This window comes from Triticum urartu, chromosome 7 (assembly GCF_003073215.2).
Source record: "Triticum urartu cultivar G1812 chromosome 7, Tu2.1, whole genome shotgun sequence".
In the NCBI taxonomy this organism is placed as follows: Eukaryota; Viridiplantae; Streptophyta; class Magnoliopsida; order Poales; family Poaceae; genus Triticum; species Triticum urartu.
This window is the reverse complement of record NC_053028.1, coordinates 99,568,809-99,591,875: the sequence shown is the minus strand read 5'-3', so window position 1 is coordinate 99,591,875 and position 23,067 is coordinate 99,568,809. Positions and strand designations below refer to the sequence as shown.

Below are 23,067 nucleotides of genomic sequence, written 5' to 3'. Positions count from 1 at the left end.
AGGCGCTTCACTCCCCGGCAACAGCGCCAGAAAAGAGTCTTGATGACCCACAAGTATAGGGGATCTATCGTAGTCCTTTCGATAAGTAAGAGTGTCGAACCCAACGAGTAGGGGTGGAAACGGATCGGATGCGGATCGAATAGTGCTCTTGCCACTTCCATTTTCATATTTTCAAAACGAATATGAATTCGAATACGGATGTTATCGGATACGGATGAGGCTCGGATATTATTCGAATACGGATACGTATCGGATATTTTCTTGATTCGGAATGGATATGAATAATATCAACATATTGCTTAAGTAAATTAGTTGATACCTATGTGACCTGAAATAATCAACTTGTGACATACAATAAGTCAATGATAAATAGGTTTATGAATAAATACTATTGTAATGCATAATAATTTATAAGTTTAATCATATAAATAGTAAAATTTGACCACTTATTTGGCTTTTATGTTGGATAATTGGAATATTGGGTCTAGAATTTTGAAAATTACCTCCCATAATCTTATTCGGATACGGATATATCCACTTCCATATCCATATTTGTCTCAAAATCTCCTACCATATTTTATTTTTTATTTGTTTAATAAATTCAGATACGGATAATTTCCATTTCCATTTTGGTCCGGATGCGGATGTTTCGGATACGAATAGGCATTTTCTCGAATACGAATATCAGATATTTCGGATTATCCGCTACCAATTTCCACTCCTACCAACGAGGAGCAGAAGGAAATGATAAGCGGTTTCCAGCAAGGTATTCTCTCCAAGTACTAAAATAAGTGGTAGCAAATAGTTTTGTGATAAGATAATTTGTAACGAGCAACAAGTAAAAAAAGTAAATAAGGTGCAGCAAGGTGGCCCAATCCTTTTTGTAGCAAAGGACAAGCCTGGACAAACTCTTATATGATGTAAAGCACTCCCGAGGACACATGGGAATATCGTCAAGCTAGTTTTCATCATGTTCATATGATTCGCGTTCGGTACTTTGATAATTTGGTATGTGGGTGGACCGGTGCTTGGGTACTACCCTTACTTGGACAAGCATCCTACTTATGATTAACCTCTATTGCAAGCATCCGCAACTACAACAAAAGTATTAAGGTAAACCTAACCATAGCATGAAACATATGGATCCAAATCAGCCCCTTACGAAGCAACGCATAAACTAGGGTTTAAGCTTCTGTCACTCTAGCAACCCATCATCTACTTATTACTTCCCAATGCCTTCCTCTAGGCCCAAATAATGGTGAAGTGTCATGTAGTCGACGTTCACATAACACCACTAGAGGAGAGACAACATACATCTCATCAAAATATCGAACAAATACCAAATTCACATGACTACTAATAGCAAGACTTCTCCCATGTCCTCAGGAACAAAATTAACTACTCACAAAGCATAAACATGTTCATAATCAGAGGGTTATTAATGTGCATATAGGATCTGAACATATGATCTTCCACCAATTAAACCAACTAGCATCAACTACAAGGAGTAATTAACACTACTAGCAACCTACTAGAACCAATCCCGGACTTGGAGACAAGAATTGGATACAAGAGATAAACTAGGGTTTTGAGATGAGACGGTGTTGATGAAGATGCTGATGGAGATGGCCCTCTCCCGATGAGAGGAGCGTTGGTGATGACGATGGCGATGATTTCCCCCTCCGGGAGGGAAGTTTCCCCGGCAGAACAGCTCCGCCAGAGCCCTAGATTGGTTCCGCCAAGGTTCCGCCTCGTGGCGGCGGAGTTTCATCTGAGAAGATGGCTTATGATTTTTTTCCATCGAAAGACTTCATATAGCAGAAGATGGTCACCAGGGGGCCCACGAGGTAGGGGCGCCCCCACCCTCGTGGGCAGGGTGTGGCCCCCCCTGGTGAAGTTCTTGCTCTCAGTATTTTTTATATATTTGGAAAACGTCTTCCGTGGAGTTTCAGGACTTTTGGAGCTGTGCAGAATAGTTCTCTAATATTTGCTCCTTTTCCAGCCCAGAATTCCAGCTGCCGGCATTCTCCCTCTTTATGTAAACCTTGTAAAATAAGAGAGAATAGGCATAAGTATTGTGATATAATGTGTAATAACAGCCCATAATGCAATAAATATTGATACAAAAGCATGATGCAAAATGGACGTATCAATAAGAAAGATGGCAAGGTGAACAAAGGTATATGTGATATACATGTTATTGATGTGTACCTTACTAAAACTCGCAGTAGCACCTGGGTATTTGATAATGGTTCTGTTGCTAATATTTGCAACTCGAAACAGGGACTACGGATTAAGCGAAGATTGGCTAAGGACGAGGTGACGATGCACGTGGCAAATGGTTCCAAAGTCGATGTGATCGCTATCGGCACGCTACCTCTACATCTACCTTCGGGATTAGTTTTAGACCTGAATAATTGTTATTTGGTGCCAGCGTTGAGCATGAACATTATATCTGGATCTTGTTTGATGCGAGACGGTTATTCATCTAAATCGGTGAATAATGGTTGTTCTATTTATATGAGTAATATCTTTTATGGTAATGCGCCCATGAAGAGTGGTCTATTTTTAATGAATCTCGATAGTAGTGATACACATATTCATAATGTTGAAGCCAAAAGATGTAGAGTTGAGGATGATAGTGGAACTTATTTGTGGCACTGCTGTTTAGGTCATATTGGTGTAAAGCGCATGAACAAACTCCATTCTGATGACTTTTGGAATCACTTGATTATGAATCACTTGGTACTTGCGAACCATGCTCCATGGGCAAGATGACTAAAACACCATTCTCCGGAACTATGGAGCGAGCAACAGATTTATTGGAAATCATACATACTGATGTATGTGGTCCCATGAATATTGAGGCTCGCGGCGGGTATCATTATTTTCTCACCTTCACAGATGATTTGAGCAGATATAGGTATATCTACTTGATGAAACATAAGTTTGAAACATTTGAAAAGTTCAAAGAATTTCAGAGTGAAGTGGAAAATCATCGTGACAAGAAAATAAAGTTTCTACGATCTGATCGTGGAGGAGAATATTTGAGTTACGAGTTTGGTCTTCATTTGAAATAATGCGGAATAGTTTCGCAACTCTTGCCACCCGGAACACCACAACGTAATGGTGTGTCCGAACATCATAATCGTACTTTACTTGATATGGTGCGATCTATGATGTCTCTTACTAATTTACCGCTATCGTTTTGGGGTTACGCTTTAGAGACAGTTGCATTCACATTAAATAGGGCACCATCTAAATCTATGGAGACGACGCCTTATGAACTATGGTTTGGCAAGAAACCAAGGTTGTCATTTCTTAAAGTTCGGGGCTGCGATGCTTATGTGAAAAAGCTTCAACCTGATAAGCTCGAACCCAAATCGGAGAAATGTGTCTTCATAGGATACCCAAAGGAGACTGTTGGGTACACCTTCTATCACAGATCCGAAGGCAAGACATTTCTTGCTAAGAATGGATCCTTTCTGGAGAGGGAGTTTCTCTCGAAAGAAGTGAGTGGGAGGAAAGTAGAACTTGATGAGGTAATTGTACCTGCTCCCTTATTGGAAAGTAGTACATCACAGAAACCAGTTCCTGTGACACCTACACCAATTAGTGAGGAAGCCAATGATGATCATGAAACTTCAGATCAAGTTAGTACCGAACCTCGTAGGTCAACCAGAGTAAGATCCGCACTAGAGTGGCACGATAATCCTGTTTTGGAGGTCATGTTACTTGACCATGACGAACCTACGAACTATGAGGAAGCGATGATGAGCCCAGATTCCGCAAAATGGCTTGAGGCCATGAAATCTGAGATGGGATCCATGTATGAGAACAAAGTGTGGACTTTGGTTGACTTGCCCGATGATCGGCAAGCCATCGAGAATAAATGGATCTTCAAGAAGAAGACTGACGCCGACGATAACGTTACTGTCTACAAAGCTCGACTTGTTGTGAAAGGTTTTCGACAAGTTCAAGGAGTTGACTACGATGAGACCTTCTCACCCGTAGCGATGCTTAAGTCCGCCCGAATCATGTTAGCAATTGCCGCATTTTATGATTATGAAATTTGGTAAATGGATGTAAAAACTGCATTCCTAAATGGATTTCTAGAAGAAGAGTTGTATATGATGCAACCTAAAGGTTTTATCGATCCAAAGGGAGCTAACAAAGTGTGCAAGCTCCAGCGATCCATTTATGGACTGGTGCAAGCCTCTCAGAGTTGGAATAAACGTTTTGATAGTGTGATCAAAGCATATGGTTTTATACAGACTTTTGGAGAAGCCTGTATTTACAAGAAAGTGAGTGGGAGCTCTGTAGCATTTCTAATATTATATGTGGATGACATATTGTTGATTGGAAATGATATAGAATTTCTGGATAGCATAAAAGGATACTTGAATAAGAGTTTTTCAATGAAAGACCTCGGTGAAGCTGCTTATATATTGGGCATCAAGATCTATAGAGATAGATCAAGAAGCTTAATTGGACTTCCACAAAGCACATACCTTGATAAAGTTTTGAAGAAGTTCAAAATAGATCAAGCTAAGAAAGGGTTCTTGCCTGTGTTACAAGGTGTGACGTTGAGTAAGACTCAATGCCCGACCACTGCAGAAGATAGAGAGAAAATGAAAAGTGTTCCCTATGCTTCAGCCATAGGCTCTATCATGTATGCAATGTTGTGTACCAGACCTGATGTGTGCCTTGCTATTAGTTTAGCAGGGAGGTACCAAAGTAATCCAGGAGTGGATCACTGGACAGCGGTCAAGAACATCCTGAAATACCTGAAAAGGACTAAGGATATGTTTCTCATTTATGGAGGTGACAAAGAGCTCGTCATAAATGGTTACGTCGATGCAAGCTTCGACACTGATCCGGACGATTCTAAATCACAAACCGGATACGTGTTTATATTGAATGGTGGAGCTGTCAGTTGGAGCAGTTCTAAACAAAGCGTCGTGGCGGGATCTACGTGTGAAGCGGAGTACATAGCTGCTTCGGAAGCAACAAATGAAGGAGTCTGGATGAAGGAGTTCATATCCGATCTAGGTGTCATACCTAGTGCATCGGGTCCAATGAAAATCTTTTGTGACAATACTGGTGCAATTGCCTTGGCAAAGGAATCCAGATTTCACAAGAGAACCAAATACATCAAGAGACGCTTCAATTTCATCCGCGATCAAGTCCAGGTGGGAGACATGGAGATTTGCAAGATACATACGGATCTGAATGTTGCAGACCCATTGACTAAGCCCCTCTCACGAGAAAAACATGATCAGCACCAAGGCTCCATGGGTGTTAGAATCATTACTGTGTAATCTAGATTATTGACTCTAGTGCAAGTGGGAGACTAAAGGAAATATGCCCTAGAGGCAATAATAAAGTTATTATTTATTTCCTTATTTCATGATAAATGTTTATTATTCATGCTAGAATTGTATTAACCGGAAACATAATACATGTGTGAATACATACACAAACAGAGTGTCACTAGTATGCCTCTACTTGACTAGCTCGTTAATCAAAAATGGTTATGTTTCCTAACCATAGACATGAGTTGTCATTTGATAAACGGGATCACATCATTAGGAGAATGATGTGATTGACTTGACCCATTCCGTTAGCTTAGCACTTGATCGTTTTAGTTTACTACTATTGCTTTCTTCATGACTTATACATGTTCCTATGACTATGAGATTATGCAACTCCCGATTATCGGAGGAACACTTTGTGTGCTACTGAACGTCACAACATAACTAGGTGATTATAAAGGTGCTCTACAGGTGTCTTCGATGGTACTTGTTGAGTTGGCATAGATCAAAATTAGGATTTGTCACTCCGATTGTCGAAGAGGTATCTCTAGGCCCTCTCGGTAATGCACATCACTATAAGCCTTGCAAGCAATGCAACTAATGAGTTAGTTGTGGGATGATGCATTACGAAAACGAGTAAAGAGACTTGTCGGTAACGAGATTGAACTAGGTATTGAGATACCGACGATCGAATCTCGGGCAAGTAACATTCCGATGACAAAGGGAACAATGTATGTTGTTATGCGGTTTGACTGATAGTTATGCGGTTTGACTGATAAAGATCTTCGTAGAATATGTAGGAGCCAATATGAACATCTAGGTTCTGCTATTGTTTATTGACCGGAGACGTGTCTCGGTCATGTCTACATAGTTCTCGAACCCATAGGGTCCGCACGCTTAACGTTCGGTGACGATCGGTATTATGAGTTTAAGTGATTTGATGTACCGAAGGTAGTTCGGAGTCCCGGATGAGATCGGGAACATGACGAGGAGTCTCGAAATGGCCGAGACGTAAAGATCGATATATTGGAAAACTTTATTCGGACATCGGAAAGGTTCCGAGTAATTCGGGTATTTTTCGGAGTACCGGGGAGGTACGATAATACGGGGAAGAAGTGTTGGGCCTCATGGGCCAAGTGGTGGAAGAGAGGAGGCAGGGCACGCGGCCCCCTAGCCCAAACCGAATTGGACTAGGGGGTCGGCCCCCCTTTCCTCCTTTCCTCCCTCTCCTTCCTTCTCCCCTTCCCCCTTCCTTTCGACCTCCTAGTAGGAGTAGGAAAGGGGAGTCCTACTCCTACTAGGAGGAGGACTCCTCCTCCTCGCGCGCCCTACAGGGGCCGGCCGGCCTCCCCCTTGCTCCTTTATATACGGGGGCAGGGGGGCACCCTAGAACACACAACTTGATCATTGATCCCTTAGTCGTGTGCGGTGCCCCCTCCACCATAATCCACCTGGATTATATCATAGTGGTGCTTAGGCGAAGCCCTGCGTCGGTAGCAACATCATCACCGTCATCACGTCGTCGTGTTGACGGAACTCTCCCGTGAAGCTCTGCTGGATCGGAGTTCGTGGGACGTCATCGAGCTGAACGTGTGCTGAACTCGGAGGTGCCGTGCGTTCGGTACTTGGATCGGTCGGATCGTGAAGACGTTCGACTACATCAACCGCGTTCTCATAACGCTTCCGCTTACGGTCTACGAGGGTACATGGACGATACTCTTCCCTCTCGTTGCTATGCATCACCATGATCTTGCGTGTGCGTAGGAACTTTTTTGAAATTACTACGTTCACCAACACACGCAAGGTCAAGGTGATGCATAGCAACGAGAGGGGAGAGTGTTGTCTACATATCCTCATAGATCGTAAGTGGAAGCGTTATGAAAACGCGGCTGATGTAGTCGTACATCTTCACCGATCCTCGGTACCGAACGTACGGCACCTCTGCGTTCAGCACACGTTCAGCTCGGTGACGTCCCGCGAACTCACAATCCAGTAGAGCTTCGGGGAAGAGCTTCGTCAGCACGACGGCGTGGTGACGGTGTTGATGAAGCTACCGATGCAGGGCTTCGCCTAAGCACCGCTACGATATGACCGAGGTGGATTATGGTGGAGGGGGGCACCACACACAGCTAAGAGATCAATGATCAATTGTTGTGTTTCCAAGGGTGCCCCCCTCCCCGTATATAAAGGATTGGAGGTGGGGGAGGGGTCTGGCCTCCTATGGCGCGCCCCATGAGGAGTCCTACTCCCATCGGGAGTAGGACTCCCCCCATCCAAGTAGGAGTAGGAGAGGAGAAGGAAGGGAGAGAAGGGGAGAAGGAAAGGGGGCGCCGCCCCCCTCCTTGTCCAATTCGTACTAGAGGGGGAGGGGCGCGCGGCTGCCCTGGCCGCCCCTCCTCTTCTCCCACTAGGGCCCATTAGGCCCAATATACTCCCCGGGGGGTTCCGGTAACCCCTCGGTACTCCGGTATATGTTCGAGACCTCCCGGAACACTTCCGGTGTCCGAACATAGTCGTCCAATATATCCATCTTTACGTGTCGACCATTTTGAGACTCCTCGTCATGTCCGTGATCATATCCGGGACTCCAAACTAGCTTCGGTACATCAAAACACAAAAACTCATAATACCGATTAACACAAAACTTTAAGCGTGCGGACCCTACGGGTTCGAGAACTATGTAGACATGACCGAGACACGTCTCCGGTCAATAACCAATAGCAGAACCTGGATGCTCATATTGGTTCCTACATATTCTACGAAGATCTTTATCGGTCAAACCGCATAACATCGGTATGTTACTTGCCCGAGATTCGATCGTCGGTATCTCAATACCTAGTTCAATCTCGTTACCGGCAAGTCTCTTTACTCGTTCCATAATGTATCATCCCGTAACTAACTCATTAGTCACATTGCTTGCAAGGCTTATAGTGATGTGCATTACCGAGAGGGCCCAGAGATACCTCTCTGACAATTGGAGTGACAAATCCTATTCTCTATCTATGCCGACTCAACGAACACCATCGAAGACACCTGTGGAGCACTTTTATAATCACTCAGTTACATTGTGACGTTTGGTAGCACACAAAGTGTTCCTCCGGTATTCGGGAGTTACATAATCTCATAGTCATAGAAACATGTATAAGTCATGAAGAAAGCAATAGTAACAAACTAAACGATCAGCGTGCTAAGCTAACGGATGGGTCAAGTCAATCACATCATTCTCTAATGATGTGACCCCGTTAATCAAATGACAACTCATGTCTATGGTTAGGAAACATAACCATCATTGATTCAACGAGCTAGTCAAGTAGAGGCATACTAGTGACACCCTGTTTTTCTATGTATTCACACATATACTAAGTTTCCGGTTAATACAATTCTAGTATCAATAATAAACATTTATCATGATATAAGGAAATATAAATAACAACTTTATTATTGCCTCTAGGGCATATTTCCTTCAGATGCCCTTTTGTACTTTGCATATTAAATCATGATAGTACAATGAACACTAGAAATAATAAATATTACATCCAAATCCATAGACGACCTAGTGACAGCTGTAATCGCCCCTCCCTTGTGGAGCCGGGCAAAAATTGTTCTAGTATACAGTCAGAAGTCGTCGTGCTAAGCCTCCAAAGGACCAAGGCAATATAACAACAACCGTCACCGGTGAAGAGTAGCATAGATCAGAAATATCTAACCTAAAAACATACGAACATAGACGAACGACCAGATCGGAGCAAATCCACCAAAGACAGATTCGTCGGAGACACGTCTTCAAACGTCCACCGACGATACTAGACACACCACCGGAACGGGGCTAGGCGGGGAGAACCTTAATCCATCTTCAGGGAGCCATCACTGTCTCACCTTCTTGAACAGGACACAAACCTTGAAAAAAGATCTAAATGCTAGGCCCTCCCAACGACAAGGGCCAGGATCCACTCCGCTCCAATGGCCCTAAAGCCACCAGAGATGAGGCGGACCGGCGTTGGCGTCGACAGGAAGGTAGAGAAACCCTAGCTTTTTGGGAGAGGTGGGGGCTGTCTCACCGATCTTGGGTTTGGATCTAATTTTGTCCATAGATTTAATTAGCAACACAAGTTATATGTCATAAAAATTATATTGTTAGATTCGTACTTAAAGAAGCTTCCATTGACATATAAATTATCGATTTTGCTAAGTCTCAGTCGACTGAAACTTCGTTATGTCCCAGTCGATACTATATTCCTTTAATCTTGCATGGAGATTCGTACAAATTTTCCTTTTAGATTTTTCTTTGTTTCTTCTTATATATTATGTCACTTGACTGAGACTTGGTTAAGTCTTAGTCGACTTAGACCTAGTCGCAACTTATAAATTATACTATCTATGTTCATCAATGTAAGACGTTTTGGCATCTTAAATTGAACTTACAAAACATCTTATATTAACAAACGGAGGGACTATTTTGTCGGTTAAATATATGCTCAAATTTGATACAAAATGTGTGGAGGGCTAATAAATCCAGACGGAGGATCATATAGGGTTTTTTTTTCCTTCAAAGGCACCGCATGGTGGCCTGTTCTAACCGCCGTTGCCCGCTGCGCTATAGCCGCTCAAGTGATGTGAACATGTATAATTTTTGTGGAATTTTTTCAAACACTTAAAATTGATTTTTTTTTGAAATCATACCATGGGAGCACCTGATATTTATTTATATTTTAATTCAGAGCACCTGATATTCTCCCCAACTGAAGTACTAGCTGGATGATCAGGCCTTTGCCGGTCCTTGAATAGAGACATCCCGAAGGATGTGAGCCATCCGATCTTCAATCACTGAAAGAGAGCGAAGCCTATCGGAGCGAGCGAACCGTTATGCAGCTGTTTAGTCCGTCCGACGAAGGATCACCTAGTTTTCTTCTTCCACATGTCCTTTTTTTGGGTTAATTCTTCCAAATGTTTTAAAGGATGTAACTTTGATAATTTCGCAATAAAGTTGCCTTGAGGTTTTCCCTTCAAAAAAAAACTAGGTCTTCAGCTCCGGAGGAACAGTAGTTCGGTTCTTCAGTTAGACTAGCACATATGCCCGTGCGTTGCAATGGAGGGATATTTTTTTTGCAAGAAGCAATGGGAAAAATAATTGATGTGTCATCCAAAAAAATGGTCTCAACAATGGTAGGCGACATGGCAAGAAGTTATGGTCTTCTCGCTGGACATGTTTGACACGCGAAATTTTGATAGTGACTGGGTTGGTCGGCATGGTGGCGAGCACTCAACTCATGCCTTTTTTCCTTCTGGTCCGCCTCTGTCTCGGGGTTGTGCCTGCCTCCTCATTTGGTTGCTGTGCAGCGACCTTCGGGACATGATTGCTTCGACCACTCTATGCTACGACGGCGTAACCGGGTGGATTATTAATTGGAGCGCATAAATTCCGTTTCATGAGCATAATCAGGCAAGAATGTACCTTCTTTTTTAGGTTTTATTCTCTTTGATTATTTTAGTGCTCAAGTGCCCATAATTTTGCTCTAACTAAAGCCAAATAACATAATTTATTGGCATGTGTCCATAATTTTTTCATTTATAATCAATCAGCAAAGAACGAACGCGCACCACTAACTAATGGTCAACGCGAATATTTAAGAAAATACTATAGTGTCACATCAGAAATAGTTTTGATTATTTTGAACATTCAAAAAAATATGATTTGGTAAATATTCTTGGAAACATTAACAATTTTTAAATCCTGGACAATTTTAGAAATATGCGAACATTGTTTTTGCAAATTCCAATATCTTAGGAAAATCACAAACACAATTAGAAACATGAATAATTTTTGAAATTCACAAACAATATTTCGAAAACATGTACATTTTACAAAAACACAAATATTTTTTGATTTTTTGAATTGTTTTAAGGGAACATTCAAAAATACAAAATGTTTTAGACACAAATATTTTTCTGATTTTTGAACATTTCACTAAAACAAGAATTGTTTAAAATATGGAACATTTTATAAAATATAATTTTTATAACTAAATCTTGAAGATTTTTTGAAAAAAAAAGTAATTTTCAAAAAAGAGATCATTTTTTGAATATTGGGAAGATTTGGAAACGGGAAATTTTAAAAGTTTCAAACATTATTCAACATAGAAGCAAATTTTAGAATTGTAACCATTATTTGAATATTTAAAAAAATATTAAAATTCTAAATATTTTTGTAAATTTTTACTTCATCAAAAATAATTTAAAAATACGAAAAAAAAAGGAAAAAATATAAAAGAGAAATAGAAAGAAACAGAAAAAAATAGAAATAGAACAACGAAAAAGTGAAAACGGGCCGGCCCAGTCTTAGGCGCCCCATGCGACCAATAAGGCCTTCCCAACGGTGTGGGCAATAATTAATTGCTGGGCTCGTTGGGCCGAAGCGTGCGCGGCCCAATGATGGTATTCTGGATAAAAAAAAATTTAGTGGAAAGACGCACAAAAATTTAATATCACTTCAGATAGAAAGAAAAACTTTTTGATTATGAACGGATTAAAAAATTAGAGAACGCACTTTGCTTATTAGTAGGTAGGTATAGATTCAGATATAGGGTCTGACACCGCCACCCCGCCCGAGCTGCCGTACGCCGCCGCCCGAGTCCTCTCCGACCTACACGGCGTCGTCCGCCCCCGCCCACGTCCGCTCCCTTCCACAGCCGTCGTGCCTCGCCTCCAAGCTGTGGGTTCCCTCCCCTCCCCTCCTCTCCGACTGTGGTGTCCTCTCTGCTACCTCCAGAAGATGCACCCCGTCCCCGAATCGGCGAATCCAACTCCCGAAGCTGCTCTTGCCATGGATTCCCCAAGCATCAAGGTCTGCTCCCCCCGCCCTCTCCTCTGTCGGTTGCTATGTTGCTGCCTCTGCTTGGTATCAATGCTTCATATGTCGCTTATTTTTAGAACTTGTTTTCTTCAGTCTGTTTTGCAGAGCAAAATTGAAGATAGAATTGATCCCACTGCAGGAGAAGATTCCGTTGTTGCCAGCAAAGATGAAGACAGAATTAGTGCGCTACCCAGTGAAATTCTTCTCCACATCCTAGAACGCCTTGATGTCCGCACGGCGATTTGGGCCGGCACTGTCGCAACACGGTGGAGGCACCTTCCTCATCAACTATCTCATCTGCTCATCAGTACCTCGGACGTCTGTAAGCCCGGTTACACGACAGATGAGATAATGAAGGCATACACGGACGCGACGAGGAGGTTGCTGTCTCCTCCGGCTTGCAAGTGCACTCGAACCATCAAAACATTGATGCTCAGGTGCTACATTATGGACCCTTACTTGTCCATAATTGGCCATACGGTTCAGGATGTCGTGAAGAACCGCGAACCTGAATACCTCGAGTTCGCAATGTGCCCAGATGTTGCTTCTCCAAGTGATGCCCAATTAGCCTTGTATGGACAGCGGTTTATGTCATTCTTTGGTGCATACCCTGGCGCCTTCGAATCGCTCACTAGACTAATCCTTGAGAACCTCACGTTTCAAGCCTCAGATGTCGCCAATCTTGTTAACACTTGCAGTAAACTTAAGATTCTTTGCTTGAGATTCTGCGTAATGCCCCAGGAATCTGTCCTTGAATTAGACGCCCCAAGCTCGGACCTCAGATCAATTGAACTTAGATTCTTTAGATGCTTACACGTTAAGCTAACCTGTCTTCCTAAACTGAGGGTACTGATGTATGATGCTTGGTCTTGTGAAAACCCCCAATGTATTTTGGCTATGTTCCTCAGCTTCATCAACTCGCTTTTGGTTGTCCTGCCCAGTATTGGCAGAAGCCATTCGCACTGAGCCAATGTTTATCTAGTGACACAAACCGGGGGAATCTGGTTTTTAATTTTTACAATCAACGGGTAAGTTTCTACTACAATCCCCTCTACATCTAGTTATTATTCAAAAATAAATAAAAATGTGTTTCTTACTTCATGTTATAATATTCTCCATATTTATGTTCTTTTAACTGCAGATCTGGGTTGAGCCTGAAGGTCCACAACGGCTGACTCCTATATTCAGCAAACTGACACATGCGCACCTTGGCGGTATATCTACTGAATGTGATTTGAATTGGACTATGTTTATACTTGAAGGCGCGCCTTCACTGCAGAATTTCCATGTAAGCCTGTCACCTCGGTTCTTCCAATCCACACTTTGGCCATACATACATGCTTCCACTTTCCAGATATGTAGCATTAAAATATAGGGTACCAGCATGCATGTGTAATATTAACCACTTATTACTATATTCTGCCAAATATAGTACATACAGTGATACAGGGCTCTCTGGGATGTATAGGGATGATGGTGCAATCCTAGAATACATGGCAGAGAAGTTGTTCTTATCAAGGTTGTTTATGTACTTCATAGGAAATGTGCGTAAAGACTATGGATGTTCTATTTTGTCTAACCTCATGTTAGATTCCCCCAAAATTCCTACGGAGTTTGTCTTAGTTTACTATGTTATTATAGGAATCCTAGAAATTCATTGCTTTGTTCCAAATGCTATATCGGTATTTCATTTCTTCAGATACCTCCAAGAACTCTGATTCCAGAAAGGTTCTAAAGTTTTTAGTAAGTGCACATTTACATTTATGTCTTAACTCATGCTGCTGCCATTGCGCTTCATTTTAAATGCTGATGCTGCTGAGGATGCCAATTTCTAATCTAATTTTAAAAAATTGGTTCATGAAGTTATATCGTCATTCATGTGAATTCAATAAGTCCGAGGACGATGCTGAGAAGACCAACTTGGTGTGGCAAGCATCCAATTTCAAGCACTTGAAATTGAAATTGTTTATGATGAAAGGGTTCGAGGAGGAATACAAGGTGATGAATTATATACGCCTCGTCATGGAACGAGCCGTGTGCTTGAAGAGAATTGAGTTGCCTGCTAAAATCCAATGCAATAAGTGCACTACCATATCTCCAAGATTTCCGGTGGATGAAGCCAGCAACCACCGCATCAGGGAGCAACTCAGACATGGATTGTCCTCATCCGCAGACATAATAATTGGATGATGGTACAGTCAATGAGTAATCCGCGAGGATAATGTTTGGATGATGACGGGCTTAGTCTGGTCGGTTGCGCCTATATATTGGATGATGTGTTAGAATTGCTGCTATACATTGCGCATTAGGCGCAAACAGTTATAACCTCTTCTGTTTTTTTTATTGATAGCCAGGAAATGGTCAATGTGGTTCTTGATTCGTGTGTACTTTAAACTATATTCTTCAATTTAAGTGAATTATATGCAGTGTGCACTTGCTTTGATTGCCGGAGGCCAATGGCTTATATCATTCAGATGCAAGGCATTTGCAAAATGTGTCTGGTATAATAGCATGTCCGGACTCGATCCATCTCCTTGTCGATGGAGCTCCATTGACAGGCTTGGCCGTTACAGGCATCCCCCACATTTAATGGTGGCATTCTAGCATTTCATCAAAGCCACAGGCCCCCTTCCTGATGGGGAATTTGATTTTTAACCCAGGTTATTTATAGTTTGATATTCTTTTCCCCATCATACATTTGAACTTGGATCTTTTGCCCTTCTGTAATTAATATGTGATTTTTTTTCCTTTCCCTACGAGCATAAATAAATGGTCAAAAGGGATTCATCAGTTTTTTGGGTGGTGCGGGTTGGAAGATGAAAAATGGTTTCCAGAGGAATAGAAGGAGTTTAGAAGGCTCCGTGTTGTTCTGAAAATGTTTGAATTCGCCATTTGACAGAAAAATAGCGCGAGCTGAAAGTCCAAATTCTTCTTTTTTCATTCGGTTTTATTTTATTTTCTTCATCAGATTCCCTCCCCCCCCCCCCCCCCCCCCCCCGGTTTTCTGTCTTTTCTGTCAACAACAACAACTAGCAAGCTTGCACGCGCGCGCCCCTGTCCATAGCTAGCTCTTTGGTGATACTCCAATCTTTCAGGTCTCTCTTAACGGACTCATCCCATGTCAAATACGGTCTACCCCGCCCTCTCTTGACATTCTCCGCACGATTTAGCCGTCCGCTATGCACTGGAGCTTCCGAAGGCCTGCGCTAAATATGCTCAAATCATCTCAGACGATGTTGGACAAGCTTCTCTTCAATTGGTGCTACCCCAACTCTATCTCGTATATCATCATTCTGTACTCAATCCTTCCTCGTGTGGCCACACATCCATCTCAACATACGCATCTCCGCCACACCTAACTGTTGAACATGTCGCCCTTTTGTCGGCCAACACTCAGCGTCATACAACATTGCAGGTTGAACCACCGTCCTGTAGAACTTGCCTTTTAGTTTTTGTGGCACTCTCTTGTCACGAAGAATGCCAGAAGCTTGGCGCCACTTCATCCATCCAGTTTTGATAAGATGGTTCACATCTTTATCAATACCCCCATCCTCCTGCAGTATTGACCCCAAATACCGAAAGGTGTCCTTCTGGGGTACCACCTGGCCATCAAGGCTAACCTCCTCCTCCTCACACCTAGTAGTACTGAAACCGCAAATCATGTACTCGGTTTTAGTTCTCCAAATACGTAATTAGTTTTTTAAACTGGTGATATTTGTTTATGTCTACTTTTCCCACGCACACTGCACATTTTTTTGTATATTTTTTATATATCATGGAAATATTTTTCTATATATATTTAAAGTATTTCAGCACATCATTAATATTTTGTTAAAAATATTGAAAACCTGTTTTTTATTTCTACCTTTTTCCATACACTTTGTACATTTTATTTTTACACATTTAATATTCTTTTTTAGGAGGCATTTAATATTTTCTAAATGCATGATTAACATTTTTCAATGTTTGTTTATAAATTATTTTTTATAATTGATATATTCAAAATATTTCGAGATACAAGAAAAAGTAAAAAAAATGCAAAAAAAACATGAAAAATGGAAGAAAAATAAAAGCGTTGAAAGCATATTTCTGCGCTGGGCCGACCCAGTCGAGCGGCTGCCTCCTGACTCGAGACACCTTATTGTCTCACGTCGAGTGAGAGAGATAGGGGCCGCGCTCCATGGGCCAATCCAGGGCCACGCTTGATCAGACTTGACCATTTGGGTCGGCACAACCTAGTGCAGGATTAAACATGTCTGGCACGACACGACTTATGATGTGACACGTTTATTATATTGCTCGTGTAGTGCCTGACTTCGTGACTGTGTACCATGCAAAAGCTTTGTCTCGCCCGTAGTAATTCCTATTAGGAATGGGCGGACTAGTATCGGGCCATCCCATTTATAGAATCCTCGTTCGATCGATAATTTCGAACTGGTTTCTTCATTTTTTTTTGTTTCGCTCTCTTTTGTTTTGGGGGATTTTTTTCGCCGGCTTTTGGTTTTCTTTTTCTTCTTCTTTTATGGTTCGGTTTTCTTTCTTTTTTCAACGGTTTTTTTTGGTATTTCATAATTCTTCTTTATCCTCTGGTTTTATTCTGATTCTTTCTTTCTTTTCTTTGTTATTTTCTTTGATTTTTTTGTTTATTTTGTTGATTCTCATCAGGTTTTGTTTTTTCAATGCATGTCTAGTTTTTTTCATACATGTTTCTACATTTTTTGTATATATTTAAAACATTATTTATATCCACTTAACATTTTCGAAATACATGTTTAACATTCTTACAAAACATGTTTTGGATATATTTTTCATATACATGTTAAACACATTTTTCGAAAACATGTTGAAACATTTTTCAAATCATTAAAACATCATTTTTAACCAGGCCAACATTTTTGCACATTGTACAAACATTTTTTTAAATGTCATGAACACATTTTTTTTAAACTTATGAGGATTTTTTTGAATGTGACGTACATTTTTTTTGAATATACAAAACTTTTTTTTTGCAACACGAAGCATTTTTATTGAATTACACTAACATTTTTTACGGGGCGGCCCACGGGCACGTTTGGCCCGCGTGACAGGCTGCTTTTAGGCCTTATAGGCTGTTTTGGCTTGTTGGGCTGTCTTTTGGGCCATATACATTTAAAAACTCAAAAACAAGTAAACGGGTCGTGCCAGCACGCGTGCCCAGCCTCGCAGAGTACTCTTTGGCCCACGACGCAGAGATTGATTCATAGAATTTGCGTTATGTTGCTAAAAAAATAGAATTTCCGTTCTGGACTCTCTCTCTCATGTTCGTCTTCTTCCCCAGCCATCCCTGCCGAAATATCGTTTCTCTACCAAAATCACAAATTCGTTGCAAATCCGATTGAAGTCCCACGGAGCAAGAAATGGATCCGAATTCCTCTGCCATATCTCCAGCCATCACTAGCACCATCAGGGCCCTCCCCTACCGAACAAGAAATACAGATCAGATGAGCCAACGCCCCTGAAATCCATGACGGAGGCGGCTCCTTGGGGTGGTTCGCCTTCCACGACCGCCTCTAGTAAATAACAAGGTTTCACCTTGGGAATCCGTGGCGGAGGCGGATCCTTGTTATGGAAGTTGGGGTTCGGTAAGTAGAGAAGGCCCGCCGACGAACTTTGTTAGATTTCTCTCTGTTAGAGTTGTGTCGAATATTGTGTACAAGATAGATTACATTTGGACTACGAGTAGTATTGTGTTTAGATAGGATATGGAGTTGTGTCCTAATAGGACACCTGTATCCTAGACCTCTCATATATAGTGAGGGTAGACACACGATGTAACCTATGCCAACATAATACACTGGAACACTGGGGAAGCCGGCGGCTTGTGCCGGTGTCCAAGGCGACCGGATGCGGTATTGTGACGGTGTCACGCGGAGGAGCGCCCGTGATCAGGCCCCGGGGATGTAGCCATATCGGTGAACCTCGTTAATAAATCTCGGTGTCGTGCCTCATGTGATTGCTTGGTCCTCGGATGATCGACGGTATGCCTCGGATCAATTCTAACAAGTGGTATCATGCGCTAGGTTGGACAGAGGTGCATCTTTGATCTAAGGAAGGCGGAAGGTATCGTTGGAGTTCTGCAGGGAATGATCGTAGTCGTTGGAGTGGGAATCGACTTGTGGTGATCTAAGAAGCAGAATCAGCGGTTGTAATTTTCTTGAGGCGATTAGAGAGGCAGCATGCAGCGGTGGATCGGTTCAGCGGCGACGGCGGGCAGGCAGGCAATGTGCATAGTGTTTGAAATCTATTCGGTCTCAGCGAGATCGTAAGTGATTGAGAAACGCATAGCAGGGAAGCCGAGCGGGCCCAGCGCAAGCAGATTGGAGGCCAATCCGGAGAGCTGAGCTGAGCGCAAGCCGCACGCGTGGGTGCGTGCAGACGTGAGTTTTGTTTTGGACCAAAAGAAGAGGACCGAGTCCTTGTATATGGCGCAGAGGCAGATTGATTCGAGCGAACAAAATATCCATCAGCGATACACCATCGGAATTAGCGGAGGCTCTTGCAATGCATGCATCGGGTTGTGCGCGTGGCAGCAGGCAAAATAGCGACACAGCAGTTCGTAGGATCTGGCTAAGCACGAAGGAGTACAGGACCTCCCGTGAGTGGTTCAATCAAATTTTCAATATAGTATTTTACTACTTGCACACGAGAGGGGTATGGAGGCCTTGGGCTTTGCTAGACGTGCGCAGGACGTCGCATCTGGAAGCAGCTTGGTTAATTTTTCATAGGGTCAGCCGTACAAAGAACCATGGTGCCAATGGGTACTAGGTTTGAGGTGCAGAAGTTCAATGAAACTGGAAACCTTGAGTTATGGCAGACAAGGGTGAAACATTTGTTGGCACAGCAGGGATGCTTGAAGGCGTTGTGGAAAGTCATGTCAGCTGTGATGGAATTATCATGTGGTGGATGGAAATTCATGAAAGACGATTTGAGAGCCTTGAGCGTGTCATATAGTTGAATATATTTGGCTGGGTCAGACTAGTCAGTCTGACGGATCGACCCAAATCGGTTGGTACAGAAGACGGTGCAGGATCGGCGACGGCTTCATAGGAGCGTGATGCCAATGGTGACTGACTTCTGGGGCGTGGAAACACGAGGCGCGGGTCAGAGGACTTGTGTGGCTTCGACAAGACTATGGCGCAAGGTTGATTCAAGGTGATGCACACACAGAGCTTGAAGTCATGTTGAAGATGGAGCTGGATTGAGGGGCTACGGTGTAAGGATTCATGGAATCGAAGCCTATTCAGCAATGGGAAAAAAAGCGAGTGACACGCAATTCGGGCTGGAGCCCAGTGGTCTGATGGAAGCATGAAACTCGTCATCGGTCTGTGATGATCGATGGTACTCTGCAGTGGGGGTTGAGTGGTGTGGATTCGCAACCCTTGAGACTTAACCGGGACAGCGGAGGCTCGACGCGGTGATAGCGGCGAGGCGCATGGGACATGTAGACGGGCCAGAGCTCTGGTGATCATACATGTGGTGAGACAACTGCGAATTTGACTCGGGATGACTACAAGCAATGGTGAAATTCCTTCATGTTTCAAACATGCGGTCAAGAATGGAGCGATGATGTTGAGTTCAGGTAACTCTTATGCGTGACACCCAATATGTGAGTTGTTCACTTTCACGCATGTCGGTGATCAGTGTGCGATGGCGTTGGACGGATACTCTGGAAGTTGGGAGCACATACTAGAGTAAAGTGGAACTTAATTTTGCTCGAGCGTTAACTGTAGTCAAAAAATGAAGGGACTACAAGTTGCAGGTGGAGTCATATGGAGTCTTTGGAGTAGTAGCGGTACTCATGGGATAAGCTCAAGTCCAATGTACATGAAAGTTTGACACGTTGACGAATTCAAGGTGGTGGCGAATATTCAGCAAGGTGGAGTTTGTTAGAGTTATGTTGAATATTGTGTACAATGTAGATTACAGTTGGACTACGAGTAGTATTGTGTTTAGATAGGATATGGAGTCGTGTCCTAATAGGACACTTGTATCCTAGACCTCTCATATATAGCGTGGGTAGACACACGTGTAACCTATGCCAACATAATAGCACCGGAACGCAGGGGAAGCCAGCGGATTGTGCCGGTGTCCAGGGCGACCGGATGCGGTATTGTGACGGTGTCACGCGGAGGAGCGCCCGTGGTCAGGCCCCGGGGATGTAGCCATATCGGTGAACCTCGTTAACAAATCTCGGTGTCGTGCCTCGTGTGATTGCTTGATCCTCAGATGATTGACGGTATGCCTCGGATCAATTCTAACAAGTGGTATCATGAGCTAGGTTGGACGGAGGTGCATCGTTGATCTAAGGGAGGCGGAAGGTATCGTTGGAGTTCTGCAGGGAGTGATCGTAGTCGTTGGAGTGGGAATCGACTTGTGGCGATATAAGAAGCAAAATCAGCGATTGTAATTTTCTTGAGGCGATTAGAGAGGCAGGACATAGCAGCGGATCGGTTCAGCGGCGACGGCGGACAGGCAGGCAATGTGCACAGTGTTCGAAATCTATTCGGTCTCGGCGAGATTGTAAGTGATTGATGAAACGCATAGCAGGGAAGCCGAGCGGGCCCAGTGCAAGCAGATTGGAGGCCCATCCGGAGAGCAGAGCTGAGCGCAAGCCGCATGCATGGGTGCGTGCAGACGTGAGTTTTGTTTTGGACCAAAATAAAAGGACCGAGTCCTTGTATATGGCGCAGAGGCAGATTGATTCGAGCGAACAAAAAATCTATCAGCGATACATCATCGGAATTAGCGAAGGCTTTTGCAATGCATGCATCGGGTTGTGCGCGTGGCAGCAGGCAAAATAGCGACACAGCAGTTCATAGGATCTGGCTAAGCACGAAGGAGTACAGGACCTCCCATGAGTGGTTCAATCAAATTTTCAATATAGTATTTTACTACTTGCACACGAGAGGGGCATGGAGGCCTTGGGCTTTGCTAGACGTGCACAGGACGTCGCATCTGGAAGCAGCTTGGTTAATTTTTCATAGGGTCAGCCGTACAAAGAACCATGGTGCCAATGGGTACTAGGTTTGAGGTAGAGAAGTTCAACAAAACTGGAAACCTTGAGTTATGGCAGACAAGGGTGAAACATTTGTTAGCACAACATGGATGCTTGAAGGCGTTGCGGAGAGTCATGTCAGTTGTGATGGAATTATCATGTGGTGGATGGAAATTCGTGGAAGACGATTTGAGAGCCTTGAGCGTGTCATATAGTTGAATATGTTTGGCTAGGTCAGACTAGTCAGTCTGACGGATCGACGCAAATCGGTTGGTACAGAAGACGGTGCGGGATCGACGGCGGCTTCATAGGAGCGTGATGCTGATGGTGACCGACTTCTGGGGCGTGGAAACACGTGGCGCGGGTCAGAGGACTTGTGTGGCTTCGACAAGACTATGGCGCGGGGTTGATTCAAGGTGATGCACACACGGAGCTTGAAGTCATGTTGAAGGTAGAGCTGGATTGAGGGGCTACGGTGTAAGGATCCATGGAATCAAAGCCTATTCAGCAACGGGAAAAAAAAAGCGAGTGACACGCAATTCGGACTGGAGCCCAGTGGTATGATGGAAGCATGAAACTCGTCACCGGTCTGTGATGATCGATGGTACTCTGCAGTGGGGGTTGAGTATTGTGGATTCGCAACCCTTGAGACTTGACCGAGACAGCGGAGGCTCGACGCGGTAATAGCGGCGAGGCGCATGAGACATGGAGACGGGCCAGAGCTCTGGTGATCATACATGTGGTGACACAACTACGAATTTGACTCAGGATGACTACAAGCAATGGTGAATTTTCTTCATGTTTCAAACAGGCGGTCAAGAATGGAGCGGTGATGTTGAGTTCAGGTAACTCTTATGTGTGACGCCCAATATGTGAGTTGTTCACTTTCACGCAGGTCGGTGACCAGTGTGTGATGGCGTTGGACGGATACTCTGGAAGTTGGGAGCACAGACTAGAGTAAAGTGGAACTTAATTTTGCTCGAGCGTTGACTGTGGTCAAAAAATGAAGGGACTACAAGTTGCAGGTGAAGTCATATGGAGTCTTTGGAGTAGCAGCGGTACTCATGGGATAAGCTCAAATCCAATATACATGGAAGTTTGACGCATTGACGAATTCAAGTTGGTGGCGAATATTCGGCAAGATGGAGTTTGTTAGAGTTGTGTCGAATATTATATACAAGGTAGATTACAGTTGGACTACGAGTAGTATTGTGTTTAGATAGGATATGGAGTCGTGTTCTAATAGGACACTTGTATCCAAGACCTCTCATATATAGCTGGGGTAGACACACGATATAACTTATGCCAACATAATAGCACCGAAACATAGGGGAAGCCGGCGGCTTGTGCCGGTGTCCAGGGCAACCGGATGCGGTATTATGACGGTGTCACGCGGAGGAGCGCCCGTGGTCAGGCCCCGGAGATATAGCCATATCGGTAAACCTCATTAACAAATCTCGGTGTCGTGCCTTGTGTGATTGTTTGGTTCTTGAATTATCAACGTATGCCTCGGATCAATTCTAACACTCCCGCGGTGTGTGTCGTAGAATACACCATTATTATAGATTTGTGGTAGCAATGCGTGGCGGGGGAGGATTTCTGCTGGTTTTCTAATTGAGTTCGGAGTGGTTCTGCTACTCTGACTCGGCCTCTTCCGGGCTTTTCTATCCAGAATAAGTAGCTAGCGACCTACAAGGCCTAGATTCGTGAGACTGTTTTGTATCCTTGCTCTTTCTCAGGTGTTCAATCATGGAGTCAATAAGCAACTGTGTAAGTTCATTGCTTCCTTCCCCTTTCTTGTTATTTATTACTATTGCTACATCAAGAAAGACCTTATTTTCTTCAGTTTGCTGTTTTGCAGAGCAAAA

General features: G+C 43.4%; 1 protein-coding gene across 1 annotated transcript; it reads left to right on the top strand.

Moving 5' to 3' along the window:
* Nucleotides 1-11,885: 11,885 nt before the first annotated feature.
* LOC125525510 lies at nucleotides 11,886-14,598 on the top strand. Its single transcript, XM_048690520.1, has 4 exons — nucleotides 11,886-12,156; nucleotides 12,259-13,193; nucleotides 13,307-13,453; nucleotides 14,029-14,598. The coding sequence occupies exons 2-4, from the start codon at nucleotides 13,050-13,052 to the stop codon at nucleotides 14,353-14,355; spliced, it is 618 nt and encodes a 205-aa protein (XP_048546477.1). The 5' UTR covers nucleotides 11,886-12,156; nucleotides 12,259-13,049; the 3' UTR covers nucleotides 14,356-14,598.
* The last annotated feature ends 8,469 nt before the right edge of the window (nucleotides 14,599-23,067 follow it).

What these genes read in the sequence shown, in the direction of transcription:
- LOC125525510 (XM_048690520.1), top strand. Translation starts at nt 13,050, where the DNA reads ATGTATTTTGGCTATGTTCCTCAGCTTCATCAACTCGCTTTTGGTTGT. An exon ending in TTAATTTTTACAATCAACGG is followed by an intron (nt 13,194 to 13,306) that starts GTAAGTTTCTAC and finishes TTTTAACTGCAG; the next exon opens with ATCTGGGTTGAGCCTGAAGG. An exon ending in CTTCACTGCAGAATTTCCAT is followed by an intron (nt 13,454 to 14,028) that starts GTAAGCCTGTCA and finishes TGGTTCATGAAG; the next exon opens with TTATATCGTCATTCATGTGA.